This window comes from Sander lucioperca, chromosome 16 (assembly GCF_008315115.2).
Source record: "Sander lucioperca isolate FBNREF2018 chromosome 16, SLUC_FBN_1.2, whole genome shotgun sequence".
In the NCBI taxonomy this organism is placed as follows: Eukaryota; Metazoa; Chordata; class Actinopteri; order Perciformes; family Percidae; genus Sander; species Sander lucioperca.
In genome coordinates this window covers 12846961-12863039 of record NC_050188.1, presented here as the reverse complement: position 1 = coordinate 12863039, position 16079 = coordinate 12846961, and the positions used below count along the sequence as shown (strand labels likewise).

The following is a 16079-nucleotide window of genomic DNA, read 5'->3' as shown; positions in this document are numbered from 1 at the left end:
CATCTTAAATGTAAATGCTCAATTAAAAGCTGAAGTTGGAATCTCGTTTACAGTTGAGATTGTCGTTTTTCTTTCTTTAAGTTCAAAATATTTTAATGTTTTCAGAATTTGAAAGTAGGTGACATGTTGCATCTTTGTTCTTAAGTTGTTTAAAATATATTTTTACAGTTATTAGAGACCGTCACTCCCAGAAGTCTGTTGCTCAAGCAGCAAAATATGACCTATATTTATGTTTATGGCGACACCCTCTAGTGGCTGCGTGGTTGATGGGAGCTGAGCAGGACTTTCACCCGGGAGAGTGGAGTTCGAGTCCCGTATGAAACGTTACTAACCTTTATGAAGTGAAGTTGTGTCTGATTTTAACCCAAACCACTTCTTCTGAACTTAACTAAGTAGTTTTGGTGTAAAACATAACCAAAAAGACTTTACGAACGTCATGTTCAGCGACACGTGCGTCACCTTCGGAAAGTAAAGTAACGTCTAATTTTAACCCAAAAACCATGATCTTTTTCTAAACTTAATAGTTTTGGGGCCTAAACATCACCAAACTGCAAACATTCACACATTTAAACACGTGTTTAAAATCCCGACTTTTACGTTCAAAACCGCGACCGTTACGTTCTCTGGTTTAGATATTAGGTCGTATTTCTGCCACCGCTAGGGGCACAATGTTGTCCTCGGGTCAAATTTGACCCATTTTCAAAAAAAGTTTCTAGATCAGAAATTTGGGTTTCTTTCAACCAAACTGTCAAAAAAGGTAACGTGGATGGTTTCATTCAACAGTCTTCACAAGTAAAATAAATGATCAGTTCACTACTTTCATTGAATTTGGGGGTTTTATTCAATTTTGTTAGCCTGGTTGACACCAGACCCACTCTCAGTTGTAACTGAGAGTGGGTCTGGGGAAGGTTCATTCACAGCTCATTTCCAAAGGGGCGTCACCAACGGACGCCGCTCAAATGCCTCAAGGCGCAATCGTCATTGTCTAAAGCCCGCCTCAACAGTTGTGATTGGTGCCTTGATTTGGAAAAATTGGAAATGGACTTGAATGGGCTCTTGGCCAGACTGACTTACAGAGCAAACCTCAAATTTGCCCGAAGTTCGTCAGGGTTTTCTTAGGCTACAATTTTGTGGCATTTGAAAAAAAATTGATAAAAGAATGTTGGAAAAAGTGACAAAAATGTTGGAAAAAGCTTGAATAACGCAGAAAAAGAAAGAAAAAAAAAGTCAAATAAAACGCAGACAAAATTGACAAAAACATCGGAAAAAGTGACCAAAAACATTGGAAAAAGGGAAAGAAAGTGAAAAAAAGTGACAAAAACATCAGGAAAAGCGACAAAAGTGTCGAAAAAGACGACCAAAACGTTGAATTTTTTGGGGGGTTTTTTGTTTCAAATGTTGACCCAGAAAAACCAAAAGTTGCATGGCCGACGGGAATACAACACAAGTGATACTGGCTGAGTTATTATTGAAGGCAGCTGCTAAATGCTGGGTTTACAAGCCTCCATGTGTCTGTGACGTATACAGACGATGGCGCTCCGTTCTTCTTTGTAACAAACAGGGAAGAGGAAAAAGAAGAGGAGCAACAAGTGGAAAAGTGTCTCACATGCTGAGTCTTTGCACTTGGAGCAGCAGCAGCAGCAGCAGCAGCAGCAGTAGCAGTAGTAGTAGCAGTAGTAGCAGTAGTAGCAGTAGTAGTAGCAGTAGTAGCAGTAGCAGTTTGATGTTTTCCATCTGAAGATGTTCACGTTCATCATCTTCTGTCACATTTGTTTCCTGAACACCGCTCTGATCCACTGCAGTGGATACTCCACAGCTACAGGTCAGTGTCTGATTCATATATCAGCATTTTAAAAATCAACTGTAGTTTTGTATTTGCTTTTGGACTCATATTACAAAAGTGTATTTACAATATCATCATTACTCAGTCTTTTAATAACAGTCATTTTGTTATATTTTTGTATTTTTTATTGAGTTGCTTGCTGTGCATCTTATGGAAATACTGTATGTTGGCTCGTCTTCATGTCTAAGTGGAAGACAAGTTACATTTCACAGTGTGAGACCTTAAATACAATAGAAAAAAATGTATATCTTTTTAAAACTTAAAGTAGTTTCTTGGAAAAAAAAAAGATGGAATATACTTACTTTGGGACTTTGTCTAACAGTCGTAAAAAAAGGGATTTTATACTGTATGATTGTGCCATAAACTAAGAAAAAGTATAGTATATATACTGTAGTATATATACTATATCTATATAGATATATAATATATATAGAATCTAGAAAAGTTTTTTTCTGAAACAAACACTGAGGAAAAAGCACCTCAAACAACAAAAAAGATACATTTTTGAGCCCTTTCTACATTAATAATGGAGCATGAACTGTCAACTAGTAATAAGAAGTCAAAATAATCAACTACATTTGAATAACTATGATTCCAGTGACTACTTAAAACTCTATCAAGAAGAAAACAACTATTAGCCCTCACATCATTTTAGTTGTATTGTTATTATTAGACTTTTAATTCTTTCATAAAGACATTCCTGCACATTTCAAACGTTCATTTTCTCGTAATAACCAACCCGTTCTCACTCCGAACTCGTAAAAAAATAAAGACGCTCGGGCAGCAGCTCTCAGCGTCAGATAGGACACGTTTAGATGTGATGCTAAAGGAGACTTTTAGCGCCAATAACAATGCCAAAGGCACCTGACCAAGCGTCCGTATTTTACACGATGGGAGTGAGAATGTGTTGTTATAACATTCACACTGGCAGTCATTGTTCTGAGCGTTTGTTTCCTGCTTTGTCATTTGAGGCTGACTGGATGACATGACACGAGCATGTTTCCATGAGATAAAACAGGAAGCAAGGCTAAAAACTGACCATGAGCAGGATGTGAGTGACACAGCTCCGCATCCAAAACAGCAGCTGGGAAATGTAGAGGACGGAATATTTCCGTTTGATGATGTGGTGCCATCAAAAAGAAATTCAGTCTTTAAAGGGTAACTACCGTTTTTTTTTCAACCTGAACCCTATGTTCCTATGTTTATGTGTCTGAGTGACTGATGGGAACAACAATCTCTGACATTGGTCCAGTATTAAGCGAGATCGCTGCAGTCAACAGCGGCGAAACAAGCTACAATGTAAGTTAATAGGGCAATTGTCCAGCTTGTATTTACCTTCACAAAAGTGCTTGTTTGGCCGCTGACAGGCTCAGATTAATATTCTAAGTGTCTGACAACATTATGGAAAGGATTTCTAAGGAGGTCGACCTTTCTGTTGAAGAGTAAGATCCTTTTTTTAATCTAAAACATCCACGAAATTGCGTTCGCTAAACCCACCAGACTCCATGTAAATAAACAGTAATTTTAGCATCATAAAATACACTTCATTCAAAGTCGACAGAAACAAAATAAAACTATGAAAAGCTGTTTTGGGTCGTCTTTCCACTTTTCCAACCATCACAACTCTATCACTACTCTATTTACATGTGTAAATATTTTGGCTCTATACACGCTAAAAGTATTGGCCAGCATTGTTTATGGTTGCTATGGCGCCAAGCTAAACGCTAGCGGTAGAAAGAGGGAAAGTTGTTGATTTTCAACCCTTCTGAAGCGAGTCATCCAACGGGAGTTTTACCGGCAGATAAACGCAGACCTCCAGGTACTGAAGACATTCATCTGCATGTACAGCAGAACAGAAAATCTGCAAACTTTCCCTCAAGTTACCAGCTAACGCTAGTGGTAGCTAGCTAGCTTGGTTACATTTTTCAAAACAAATCTAGTTGTAGTCTTGCAATGTGTGACCCTGCAAGATCCCCAGTCACAGTCTTTACATATGATGACAGTCTCTAACGTTAGATGTGAGATCGTGTCAGATTTTAGTCTTTTTAAAGTCTGTTTAAAGTTCTTTATAACTTCTCGTGTATGGTAGGCATTATGTGGCCGTTTTTTTCGGGGGAGGACAATCTCTAACAGGGTATTGCGAAGAGTTGAACTGGTTTAAAAACAACACTAAGTAAAACCAGGTAAATAAAAGTACTAAAACAGAATGAGAAAAGCTCTCAGGGAGTTTCCAATCTGTTTCTGTCCTCCAGCAGTGATCCGTTTTTCAGTCCCGGAGGAACACCACATCTGTCTGCGGTGTGGCGGGTCCGACAGCTCTGATGTGGTCTGGACTCATCGGGACAGGAAGGTGGTGACTCGACGTGGCAGTGACGAGGCCAACGACGACCGCCAACGCTACATCCTGCAGTCCGGCGGTGGCCTCTGCATCCGGCAGCTCGAAGAATCTGACGGTGGGAAGTTTCGCTGTAACCAGCGGCTGGTGGCTGAGTTGCAGGTGCTAACAGGTAAGGGGAGACCGGTAGCCTGACATTCTAGTCAGAATCTGAGTCTGATGCTGCTCCATTGGGCTGTGATTATGGGGCGTGTTTCAACCGAACCAGCAAAGAAAATGCCTCTGCACTCAATTGGATAGACCTACAACCAATCAGAGCAACGGATAGACCTACAACCAATCAGAGCAACGGATAGACCTACAACCAATCAGAGCAACAGAGACGGACGTCACAGAAGCTGCAAGTCAAAGGCAGGCTTCGACAGAGCAAAGGCAGAGTCCGCGTCGTGCGGACGGGTGCGGCAATGTGTATACATACGTGATCGCGGTTCTCTGTTCCTCTTTTAAAATGAATGCGCTGTCGATGTCTTCTATAACAGACGCGATGGCAGCCGTCTTTGTTGTAAACAAATTCAACCCAAGCGCTCTTTGGTGACGTGGTTGATTACGTTACTGTTGATCATCTGTCCATCATCGTATAAAGCCCGCCCTGACAATTTGATTGGTCCAAACGGCTCTGGTTCGAGCATAGTTGCTCCACAACAGATCAAGTCCAGACCGAACTACCCAACCTCAAATGTTGTGGGCGGGGCTAAGTTCGGATGGCATCCAGGCTAGGAGACTGGGGATAGTTGTATAGTTCCAATTTCTCCAATCAGGAAGAAGTTTGAATCACCTGATTCACTCTAAACGTGCTCTGTTAAGTCCTCAATACATGTGTGACGAATCAGCATCCTGTTACAGACACTGCACATTTTTTTTTACCTCAATCATTTTTGTGATAGCATTGCCAGCTTTGTAGTTAAACTCAACAAACTTAAATCATGTTAACTGTCTATTTGGATATCTTTCATGTAGGTTGTTAGTGCTAATGTTTTAGCTGTTGGATGTAAATTAAGCTATTTCATGGCAACAATAGTCTGGGTTAGTTGTAACAAGAGTCTGGGTCAGAAAATGTTACAACTTATCCCAAGCAAAACTTGGTTATGCTTATGTTTTTTACTTTAAATGTCAGTCTTGGAAAAGAAAGACATACCAAGGCGTGCCTCTCAACCCATACACACACAAATGTTACATTAAAAAAGTCATTTAAATGTTGAATGAAAGTTTCAATATCAAGTTTTTGTTATAATCCTAATTTCATGATGTTACATTTCACTCCAGTGTATGGTCCAATTTACCTGGACTGTGGGGTAAATTGTAACATTTTTGACAGTTTGAGACTAAACCATGCATTTTCTGTTTGGGTTGCAGAGATAACAGCTACACCATTTAATAGCAGACACATGTAACTAAACTGCAAGCTTAAGGTATAAATTCTCATTTGTGCCGCTATATATATATATATATATATATATATATATATATATATGCTATGTTATATTTGATATGGTATTATGTAATTGGGCATTGTGCAATACAGAAGATATTGACCACAGCATGAGTTAACGGGAAATGCGCAATCCTTATCAAAATGAATACAATACGAGGGGGAGGATGTGTTGTAGGTTCTCTTCTGTTCTTCTGTGATTATGAGGAAAGGTGGGGGTGGGGGGGTATTGTGTGAGGTGTATTAGATGTTCATTGAAGCATTGGATGAGATAATGTATGATTATGTTTCTATGTAGGTTAGGTGTATGTTTATTGTGTGTTTATGCGCGGTGTGTCGTCATTTCGTTTCTCTCGAATGCCCAAGATGAATTTCTCCTAGGAGACAATAAAGGCTTATCTTACCTTAGCTCTTAACTAGTTTATATCACATTTTGAGCGTGCTGGTTTAAAAGACATACAGACAGAAATGTCAAATATGTTACTTATGCTGGAGGTGGAGCTAGGAGTGATGCATTGTGGGAACGAGGGATTTATTGAAACAGCTGGACTGATTGTTTGAGAGTGTAATCAAAGATCCTCTATACTACTAAAGACAGTAGCGTCAATGGTGTGAAACGGTACACACTTCCTGTCTCCTAAAGGGGCGTGGCCTCGTTTGAAAGTGTGGTGAAGGTCGTGTGGATGGATGAAAAGTTATATTTGTGTAATTTATTAATATTCTCTTTTGCTTACATTAGATATTAACACAACTAAAATACCTATTTAGTATCACAGAGATAAGTTTTGTTAGGGCGTTCACGAACGTTAGCTGACGTTAGCTTCTCTGTGTTGCCAGATCTCGCGAGAGTTTGGTCCTGAGAGAGAAACACATCTCAAACCAAGTTCATTTTCTCCTTTTATTATTATTATAAGTTATTTACCTGAACAATCTGCCATGCAGTGTGCAGCTGCTGATGCGGTCAAACTTCCTCCACCTGCCAAAATAAAAGAGGTCTTCTTGTTGGTTTTGTAAAGATGCAGAAAAATCTAAATGCATTGTTGCGTATGAAGATATAAAATACAGGGGAGCGTGCCTATGTTCCCACAGCCCTATGTTCCCACAGTTCCCACATTTCTAAGAATTTAGATTTTTTTCACTGAAAATTAGGCCCTATGTTCCCACATTTCCTTTTTCATAAATTTGTATCAGATTTTATCCCCCTTTCTCCCAATTTGGTAGCCAATTACACCCAACCTATTATCCAGTAGCCATGGACTACATTTGGAATGTAACCCTAACCCTAACCCTAACATAGGGCTTAATTTTAAGAAAAAACTTAAAAATGTGGAAACATAGGGCCTAATATTCAGTGAAAAACAAATTCTTAGATATGTGGGAACATAGGGCTGACCCCAAATACAGTCTGTCAGCAATGTCCCCAATCTCACTGAGACTGATGTGAAATTCACTTCTCCACTGTAAAGCAAAAATAACACAGTGGAGAAGTGAATTTCACATCGGTCTCGATCAAAATAGAAAGAGGAAGTTGTCTGTTTTTTTTGTAAAAAGGAACATTTCTTATCTCTCACCATTTGTCAGCTAAAGCAAAAAGTCATCCTGTACATGTTCCTCATCAGACGGGGCATCTTTCTTCACTTCCTGTTGAAAAAGACACAGTATTAGTACATGAGTGATCACTGGTTATCTCATTTGGGTGTTTTTACATATAGTCCTCTTTAAACGAACCAAACTCAAAATAACTCAGACCTACAGTATTAGTCAGCATTTCGTGTGCCTATGTGAAGACTTCGAGAGCTGAAGGGAACCAGTCCTCTTCCTAGTTTCTTTATTTCACTTTGAACAAAAAAATAACAATAAAATAAAATATAAAAATACTAGTGCATTACAACCATATACTGTAAATAAAGATCTTTATATACAGTTGATGGTTGCAACATACAAAAGGAAAAATATATCTATTAAGTGTTATGAACAATATGTTCCATATGTCCCAAAAGGAGCGGGGCGAAGCCGGAGCTTGTTATAGAAATACTGCAGGTGAAATCCTGTCAGTTGTGTAAAGTACCAATGGCATATATCCATAATTCCTCTGTGTGTCTGCCAAGGGCGTAACTTTGGGTTCAACATTGGGAGGGTTGAGATGTCTACTTTTGAGCGTCAAACACTTCATTTTCTGCATTCTAGTGAATCTTTCTGCAACAATTGAATGTGCAAATGTCTTTATTTATGTAAAGGAAATTATACAGGGCCCTATTTTAATGATCTAAGCGCACAGCGTGAAGTGCCTGGCGCAGGTGCGTTTAGGGCGTGTACAAATCCACTCCGCTAGTTTGACGGCGGAAAAAAGGGTCCATGCGCTGGGCGCATGGTTCGAAAGGGTTGTACTTAGTGTCTTCATTAATTCATAGGTGTGTTTTGGGCGTAACATGCAATAAACCAATCAGTGTAATCTCCCATTCCCTTTAAAAGCCAGGCATGTTTGTGCCTCAGCACATTGCTATTATGATGGAGGATTTTCTAAGCAGGATGGAGAGATTTTCAGGAGAAGAAACCGATCTGCTCGTGCGTGAAGTGAAAGCATGAGCAGATCATATCATAATACTATTTCACATTGTACTAGTTTTACTTTTAATCTTCTGCATGTGTTTGTGCTGCTGTGCGTCCCTGTGTGTGTAACAAGCATAGTGTGCGCACGCTGTGCACGAGCCTAAGCGCATTTTACTAATGCGCTGTTAAAATAACAATTAAATGCTGAGTTATTGACTTTAGACCAGGTTTTTGTTGGTCAATGGCGCGATCACTTCCCGCTGCCTCAAGATAGCAATACGCCCTGAATGCACCTGAACACACCTCCCTGTTAGACCAGCACGCCCATGGGCACACAGATGGGCGCAGCTGCATTTGCTATTTAAACCACATGGGCGCTGGACGGGAAATTGACAACTGCATCGGTCTTAAACTAGCAAAGACACTTGCGTCAGGCATTGCGCTGCGCCGGGTGCAAGATAGGGCCCATAAGGTTTTTGGGGTGGGTTGCAGTAGCCAGTTTTGATTATTGGGGGGGGGTTGTAAATTACGCCTCTTTGTGTCTGCTCCCTCAGGCTTTGACTTCGCTGTGTCTGCAGGCCGGACGCTGCTGCTCCCCTGCAGCGACTCCACCAGAGCCATGAAGAAGTGGTCCCACCAGAGGGAAGGAGCGCGCCGGTGGGTGCCCGTCCTCACCCGGTTCAAAAACGGCACGGTGAGATCAGAGAGGACGCGGCACAGCCTCAGGAACGATGCCTTGCAGATCGAGGACCTTCAGATCGAGGACCTGCAGCCGGAAGACGCGGGACAGTATAAGTGCAACGGAGAGCTGCTGGCCAGACTCACCGTCCTGGCAGGTTAGTTCGCTTAGCTGGAATTTAATTACTTGATTTGATGTAAATGTTCCTAAAAAAGTTAATTTACAAAATCTATTCTAGAAAAATGCCCCAATATGTCGTTTTTTCATCAGCAATTCCGACCTGTATTTACGTTTCTAGTGGCGGTGCCCTCTAGTGGCCGTAGTAGTAATGAAGGGAGCAAAGCAGGAAGTAAGGTGACAAAGTATAAGAGAGCCAAATTTCTGCATAAGGAGGCAGTTTGGGGTGGTGGATGGATCAAACAAAACTTTCACCCAGGAGAGGGGGTTCATGTCCCGTATAAATAAAAGTAAACAGCTTTCTTTTTTAAAGCAACACCAAAGATTCTTTTGTACCTTAAAAAATTCTAGTCAGAATCTGAGTCTGATACTGCTCCATTGGGCTGTGATTATGGGGCGTGTTTCAACCCAACCAGGAAAGAAAATGCCTCTGCACTTAACTGGATAGACCTACAACCAATCAGAGCAACGGAGACAGACGTCACAGAAGTTGCAAGTCAAAGGCAGGCTTCAACAGAGCAAAGGCAGAGGCGGCAGTTTCAGTTACTGTTGATCATCTGTCCATCATCATATAAACCCTCCCTGACAATTTGATTGGACCTCAAATGCTGTGGGCGGGGCTAAATTTGGCTGGCATCCAGGCTAGCGGATCTGTAGTTCGAATGATAATGGTAATGGCCAATTCCGCTTCCAACCTGTAGGGGGCCGAAGATGAAAAGTGCTTTGGTGTTGCTTTAACGGAACAAACTAAGCTACGTCACGTTCAGCGTCATGTGCCTAAACAGAAGTTAAGAAACGTAACAGTTTTTATCTCACGGCCTTTATCTAAACTAAGTAGTTTTTGTGCCAAACCTAACCAAACTGCAACATTTCACAACGTTAAAGACGTGTTTACGTTCTCTGGTTTAGATATGAGGATGGGAAACGCTAATGTGGGTCGTATTTCCTGCTGACCCAAGGGGCGTTAATATATGAGCCGTTAGGGGGATTTTTGTTCAGTTGAAGATTTTTTATAAGTACATTCTAACTTTTAATGAGACGTTGCCCTTTGTAACGCTAGATTTGGTTTCTGAGAGACGCTAGCAAAGCACCACAGAACAGAAAATAAGCACAGCAGATTCGTCAGATAGGCCGCGCCTCCGTGTTTCACTATATATCTTTAAACGTTACAGGTACGGCTGAAAATGACAAAAGAAAGAAACAAGTTTGCAGATTTTCACATCTCAGTTATTCAAATTAATGGCCAGCTGTTTACCCGGAAGTTGTCTCGCTTTGCCAGACCTTCCTCCACCGCGACGCTGCAGAGGAGGGTCTGGCGAGTCCAAACAGACTTCCGAGATGGGAGAAAAACATGCTCTGGTTTATTGGCATTTCTTTAAACCAATCACAATCGTCAAGGGCGGAGCTAAGCACCGGGAAAAGGGTTATTTTGACATTATAAATTATTTTGACTAATACAATAGTTAAGATCAGTGGATGTTGAGTGAATCACAGACTGGTTTATGTCAAAGTTTGGTCAGGATGCTGTTTTGAAACCATTTAAACATGTTTTTTTCAAATGCCACGAAATGCATGCATCCAAGTTATTTTGGGGCTATTTGGTTGTTAAGAAACCCATATTTCTGATATAAAAAACGGGTCAAATTTGACCCGATGACAACACAAGGGATAAAGGAATACATTAAGCACGTTGTTGTGTTTCGCATCAGCTTTGAGAAGAACAACACATTGTGATGGCACAAATTAAAAATAATAATGTCTTTTTTGATAAATCAGTGCAGCCGGAGTCGACCAGCATCGAGCAAACCACCAGTACAATCACAACAACTGCTGTCACAGGTAGGATGTTCTAAACACCAGCTCAGAGACACATGATTTAGTTCCTCTGCTAAGTTTGAATTCATTCATCCATGATCTATACCCAGTGGTGGTTCTAAGCGGGGGAGGGGGTGCAAGGGTGGCAAGTGCCCCCCGTAATATTAAGCCTTGACCCCCCTAACTAGCAAAAATGTCCATACATTTTTAACCCCACCTTTATCCCCAAAGAGGGGATATTATTCATGTGCAGTGATAAATAAAACGTAGGTTAACACTGCATGAGTGTTCTTGGGTTTATTGTTATATGTGTATTGTTTGTCTTTTGTATAAGAAAACCTATGGCGGGTTGGTGGCAGTGGTGTAATATAATGTATTCTAGTGGGTATACTGCGTATAAGTCAACCCGGTCTCACGCCAGTTCATGAATGGTCACGTTATTTAGATTTATTGATTTGTGTACAGGTCACGATTTTCTCGTTTATTTCGTGTACAGGTGACGATTTTTGAACGTGACCATTTCACGAACTGGGCTGCTCTGGGGGACGCAACACTGGGCGAATGAAACGCCACACGCCGGCCACAACAACGGGACGGTTGTGGTTAGAGAATAACGCAGAAAGGAACTGCAACACGCGGGGCGCGATCCCCGGTCTGTGATCACAAAATATGCTTCCCATTGAAATACATTACTTTAAAATTCGTGCTCACCACACGAAAATAACGACATTAATGTGTTCAGTACACGAATCAATAGATTTAATAACATCACCATTTCACGAACTGCCATGAGACTGGGCTGGCGTATACCTGCGTCTTACGGAGACTAATCGCATGTGGCCTCACACTGTTGGAAATGTCTGTAGAAATACGGGCTAATGTGAAGGAATTTTTAGTAATGATTTTCCCCAGTTGTTTTTCCATATTTCGATTTTTTGGATTAACAGAAATGTCCATTTAAAAGGTACAGAGGATTTTTTCGTAAATCTACAGAATTTTCCGTTTTTGGTTTTTCCGTAAATTTTACGGAAAAGATGCTGGTAATTTTCTGCCATGACATTCTGTTTTTCCACGGATTTTTTTTTCTCACAGTGCAGCCTGGCCCCTCCATTTGAAATGGTCCAGAACCGCCACTGTCTATACCTGACATTATTTTGATAAAATGGGTATTGATTGCTAAACTAAACTTCTTGCTGTGTTCATCAGATGTGGTTGAAACAAAGACCAAGGAGTGGAAGAAGAGACCTGAGAATGGTGAGTCAGCTCCGTCACTCCTCTCATACAGAAAGTTTACAGAAGTTTGAATGTTTTGCTGAGCAGATGTTGTGTCCGTGGTCTCACAGCGCTGCTGATGGTTGCTGTCGTCGGGTTGGCGGTAATGATTCTCCTAATGGCCGCCGTCTGTGTTTTACTGACCGGCATGAAGTGCAGGAGGAAGAAGAAACGCAGATGTGCAGGTATCTGAAGATACAGACAGAAAGTGTTTCACAATGCTTTACCCTTGGTATAGTCTTGCATTGCCAGCTCTATCTCCACAGTGCTGTGGAGTAGAACTGTCAGGCTTCCTCTATAATACCATTCGAATTTCATTTGTTAATTTTTTTAATATTCGAATAATATTCAAATATTTAATGCTCAAATGCAGCCTGTTAAATATGTACTACACTACTCAGGTTTATGCATTGTCAATGCCACTATAAGCATGTGGTTGTTGTTACACGTTCTGTCCACTAGAGGGACTTCCAACATCAGCCTGGCCTAGAAGGGGACCTACGTCATAGCGCATTACATTTCTGGCACGCCTCTCTCTGTTTACATTATTTTCCACCACGAGCACACAGCGACAAACACAAATCAACAGAGAACTCTGTAATGAAACATTATCAACAAGTGTAGTGAAGCGGCTCTGTTGTAAAGGCTAACGTTGCTCGGTTAGCACAATGACATCATGTTAGAAAGCACAGCCGAAACGATTTGTCATAAAGGAAAGTAACAACAGTGTTAGCCACGATGCTAACGGCATTGATAACTAAGCCAAACAGTTCTCCCGCTACTATTTCAGTGATTTAAAAGCAACCTGTTTCTTCCAGATTGTCATGTTACTGAGAAGACAGCTATTAGAAGGTAATATATGAAGTCGAAGCTAACATTAACTTTAGCTGTCTCCATGAAGCTCCCAGCTAAGCTCCTATAACTCGCAACGCAGTTAAGAAACCAGAACGAGCTAATTATTGATAACATAAGCACTTTGGCTCGGTGGATGTCGATTTTAAAGTAATGTTAAAACTATTTCCCACCTTTCTTCCAATTTCCAGCCGCAGCCTGTCACTCCCCCTTGTAATAACTTTACTCGGTACGTAACGCTAGCTCACAATGCCTTGTGTTTCTCCCGCCCGTAACTTATTGTTCAGCAGACGTGACATGAGAACACGGAGATTAGCCATGGTTAGCCAACCTATTTATAATAAAAAAAGTTGTAATTTCAGCATTCGATTAGTATTGATTTTTTTACTATTCGATTATATTCAACTTTCGGAATTCGTTCCAACAGTCCTACTGTGGAGTAAGTTCTGGCTACACCACAGATGCATTCTGGAATAGGTAAAAAAAAAAAATGCTCTGGGTTGTTTTGCATGTCTTTCATTGTCTTCTGTTTGTCTGCAGCCCAGAGGCATGAAGACACGGAGCTGCAGCCGTGGAATACGTCCAACACTCAAATTGGTAACAACATCCACCCTTTGCACCATACGTTTCATTTATCCTCATATCAGTTTTCACCGTACATACCGTACACACCCGTGTCTCTGCAGAGTGTGAGGTTTCCGAGAGTCCGTCCCTGCCGGAGGAGACTATCCATTACGCCTCTCTAGGCCGACAGAACTGGAGGGAGAGACCTAGCAGGCCTCCACCGGACCAGAACCACCACGACGTCATCTACTCTTCGGTCATCACCAGACCGGCCGCCAAACAGAAAGGCTTTCTGCTGCATCCTGTTGCAGCCCTCTGACAGTCAGGAGTGCAATGAAATGTTAAATATGAAACCATGAGAGGCTGTTTTTCATCTTAACCTACATGTTAATGCACTTTCCTACAGTACTGTATGTATCCCAATGTGATTAAAACACTGATTTATGTACCGTGTATACCTATTTTAACTTAACCCAATTGTCCCTTTAAGTGAAATTTCCCTCACAACACCTATTAAAAACACATCAGTACATGAACACATACAATAGGTTCTTATAAAATAGGTAATTGTCAAAGCTTTTAAGATATACGCTTACTTGCATTCTGACCATTCATCCGAGTACCATCTGGTCGATGGTACTCGGATGAATGGTCAGGATGAAAACGTCAGAATGGCTGCCGAGGAGGAGGTATTGATCTTCCTGAAAACGCAACGAAATGTATGCTACCTGATGGTGTCATCAACAAACTCTAAGATGATAAGGGTGGGAGTGAGGTTACTGTCATGCTGTGGATGTGAAATATTAACTTTAGACACATAACATTAGCAATACTTTGTTAGCATCATTTGTTCCCACAGCCCTATGTTCCCACATTTCTAAGAACTTTTTTTTCACTGAAAATTAGGCCCTATGTTCGCCTAACCCGTAACACACCCTAACCCTAACCCTTGAAGGGAAATGTAGGAACACAAGACCTAATTTTGAAAATGTCCTAGACATGAGGGAACATAGGGCCTAATTTTCATTGAAAAAAAATTCTTAGAAATGTGGGACCATAGGGCTGTGGGAACATAGCTCCACAGAAAGTATCTTTTGCACACGAGAAGTACGAGAAAAAATTGTTTCCCATGTCCCTTTCAGGATATTGGCTTACTTGCTTTCTTGCTAAGAGTTAGATGACAAGATTAATACAGGAGCTAATGAGGATCCTAAATAAACAAACAAACAAACAAACAAATACCAGACCTGAGCCGTTTTCTCAAATGAAATCCAATTGTGTTTCACATATGTAGCACACAACAGGAGATTGTCCGTGTCAGGCCCGTTTTAGTCTCGCATTGCCAGCTCTATCTCCAGAGCGCTGTGGAGTAAGGTCCGGCTACACCACAGATGCATTCTGGGATAGGAGGAAAAAACACTCTGGGTCGGAGAAACTTTATTGTTAGCACGAGATACTTTTTTCGTAAGCACACGAAAGATTATAAGGTTACTGTTAACCCAGAGCTTCTGCAGGTTTCACCAAGTCAAATTTAAGACTTTTTTTTAGACTTTTTAAGTCCATAATGAATGATATTTAAGACCTTTATCACAACATCAACTAAGGCCTAAATTATTTTTTTTTCAAGTCAAGTATCACTAAACTTGTGCTTCCCCAAAGCTGAAGAATAGAATCTGTTTTATGTCTGTGGTACAATCCGAAAGAGACTCACGCCAATCACACGAAAGCTGAAAGCCTAGAACACAATACTTGAGCGAATTTAAGACTTTTTAAGGCCTCAAATTTTGATTTTGAGATTTTAGACTTTTTAAGAATTCTTAAGACCCATCGGAAACCCTGTAACTGATTTTATGCTGTCGATGTGAAATATTAACTTTAGCCACATAACGTTAGCAGTACTTTGTTAGCATCATTTTGCTAGCCTCGGCTTGGTTTCTTGTGAGCACGAGATGCTTTCCCGTGCGTCTCCTGCTCACATAAAAGTTTCTCGTGCGCACTTTTAAGTATCTCATGCATACAAGAAGTACGATAAAAAAATGTCCCTTTAGGGGCTCAGTACATAAAGGACAGGTTGTAGAAATTAAACAAGACCAGAGCTTTTCTTATCACAATGTATTTATTAAAAATGAAAAAAAAACAAAGTGATATATTTACTGTTATTTTATTTATACTTTTTTGTTGATCCCCAGTGGGGAAATTACAACTGTTGACAGATACTAAGCTACAGACACACAAATCCCAGTGGATGCTACATATTACTCCGATATACACTCACCTAAAGGATTAATAGGAACACCTGGAAGTTTTCACGTTAATGTAATTATCTAATCAACCAATCACATGGCAGATGCTTCAATGAATTTAGGGGTGTGGTCCAGGTCAAGACAATCTCCTGAACTCCAAACTGAATGTCAGAATGGGAACGAAAGGTGATCTAAGCAACTTTGAGCGTGGCATGGTTGTTGGTGCCAGACGGGCTGGCCTAAGTATTTCACAATCTGCT

General features: G+C 40.8%; 1 protein-coding gene and 1 long non-coding RNA gene across 3 annotated transcripts; one reads left to right on the top strand and one right to left on the bottom strand.

Moving 5' to 3' along the window:
* Positions 1 to 974: 974 nt before the first annotated feature.
* LOC116051721 lies at positions 975 to 4537 on the bottom strand. The gene is made up of 3 exons (XR_004105423.1): positions 4375 to 4537; positions 3728 to 3730; positions 975 to 985 (listed from the first exon to the last, which is right to left on the bottom strand). It is a non-coding gene; the product is annotated as an uncharacterized LOC116051721 (long non-coding RNA).
* Positions 1491 to 14112, top strand: LOC116051696 (obscurin-like). Of its 2 annotated transcripts, none has more exons than XM_031302256.2 (8): positions 1491 to 1822; positions 4099 to 4350; positions 8772 to 9053; positions 10850 to 10912; positions 12095 to 12142; positions 12232 to 12345; positions 13553 to 13609; positions 13699 to 14112. In XM_031302256.2, the coding sequence occupies exons 1-8, from the start codon at positions 1741 to 1743 to the stop codon at positions 13893 to 13895; spliced, it is 1095 nt and encodes a 364-aa protein (XP_031158116.1). In that variant the 5' UTR covers positions 1491 to 1740; the 3' UTR covers positions 13896 to 14112. The 2 variants fall into 2 exon arrangements, with proteins under 2 accessions (XP_031158116.1, XP_031158114.1); XM_031302254.2 differs by having other exon boundaries at positions 4096 to 4350.
* Positions 14113 to 16079: the final 1967 nt, after the last annotated feature.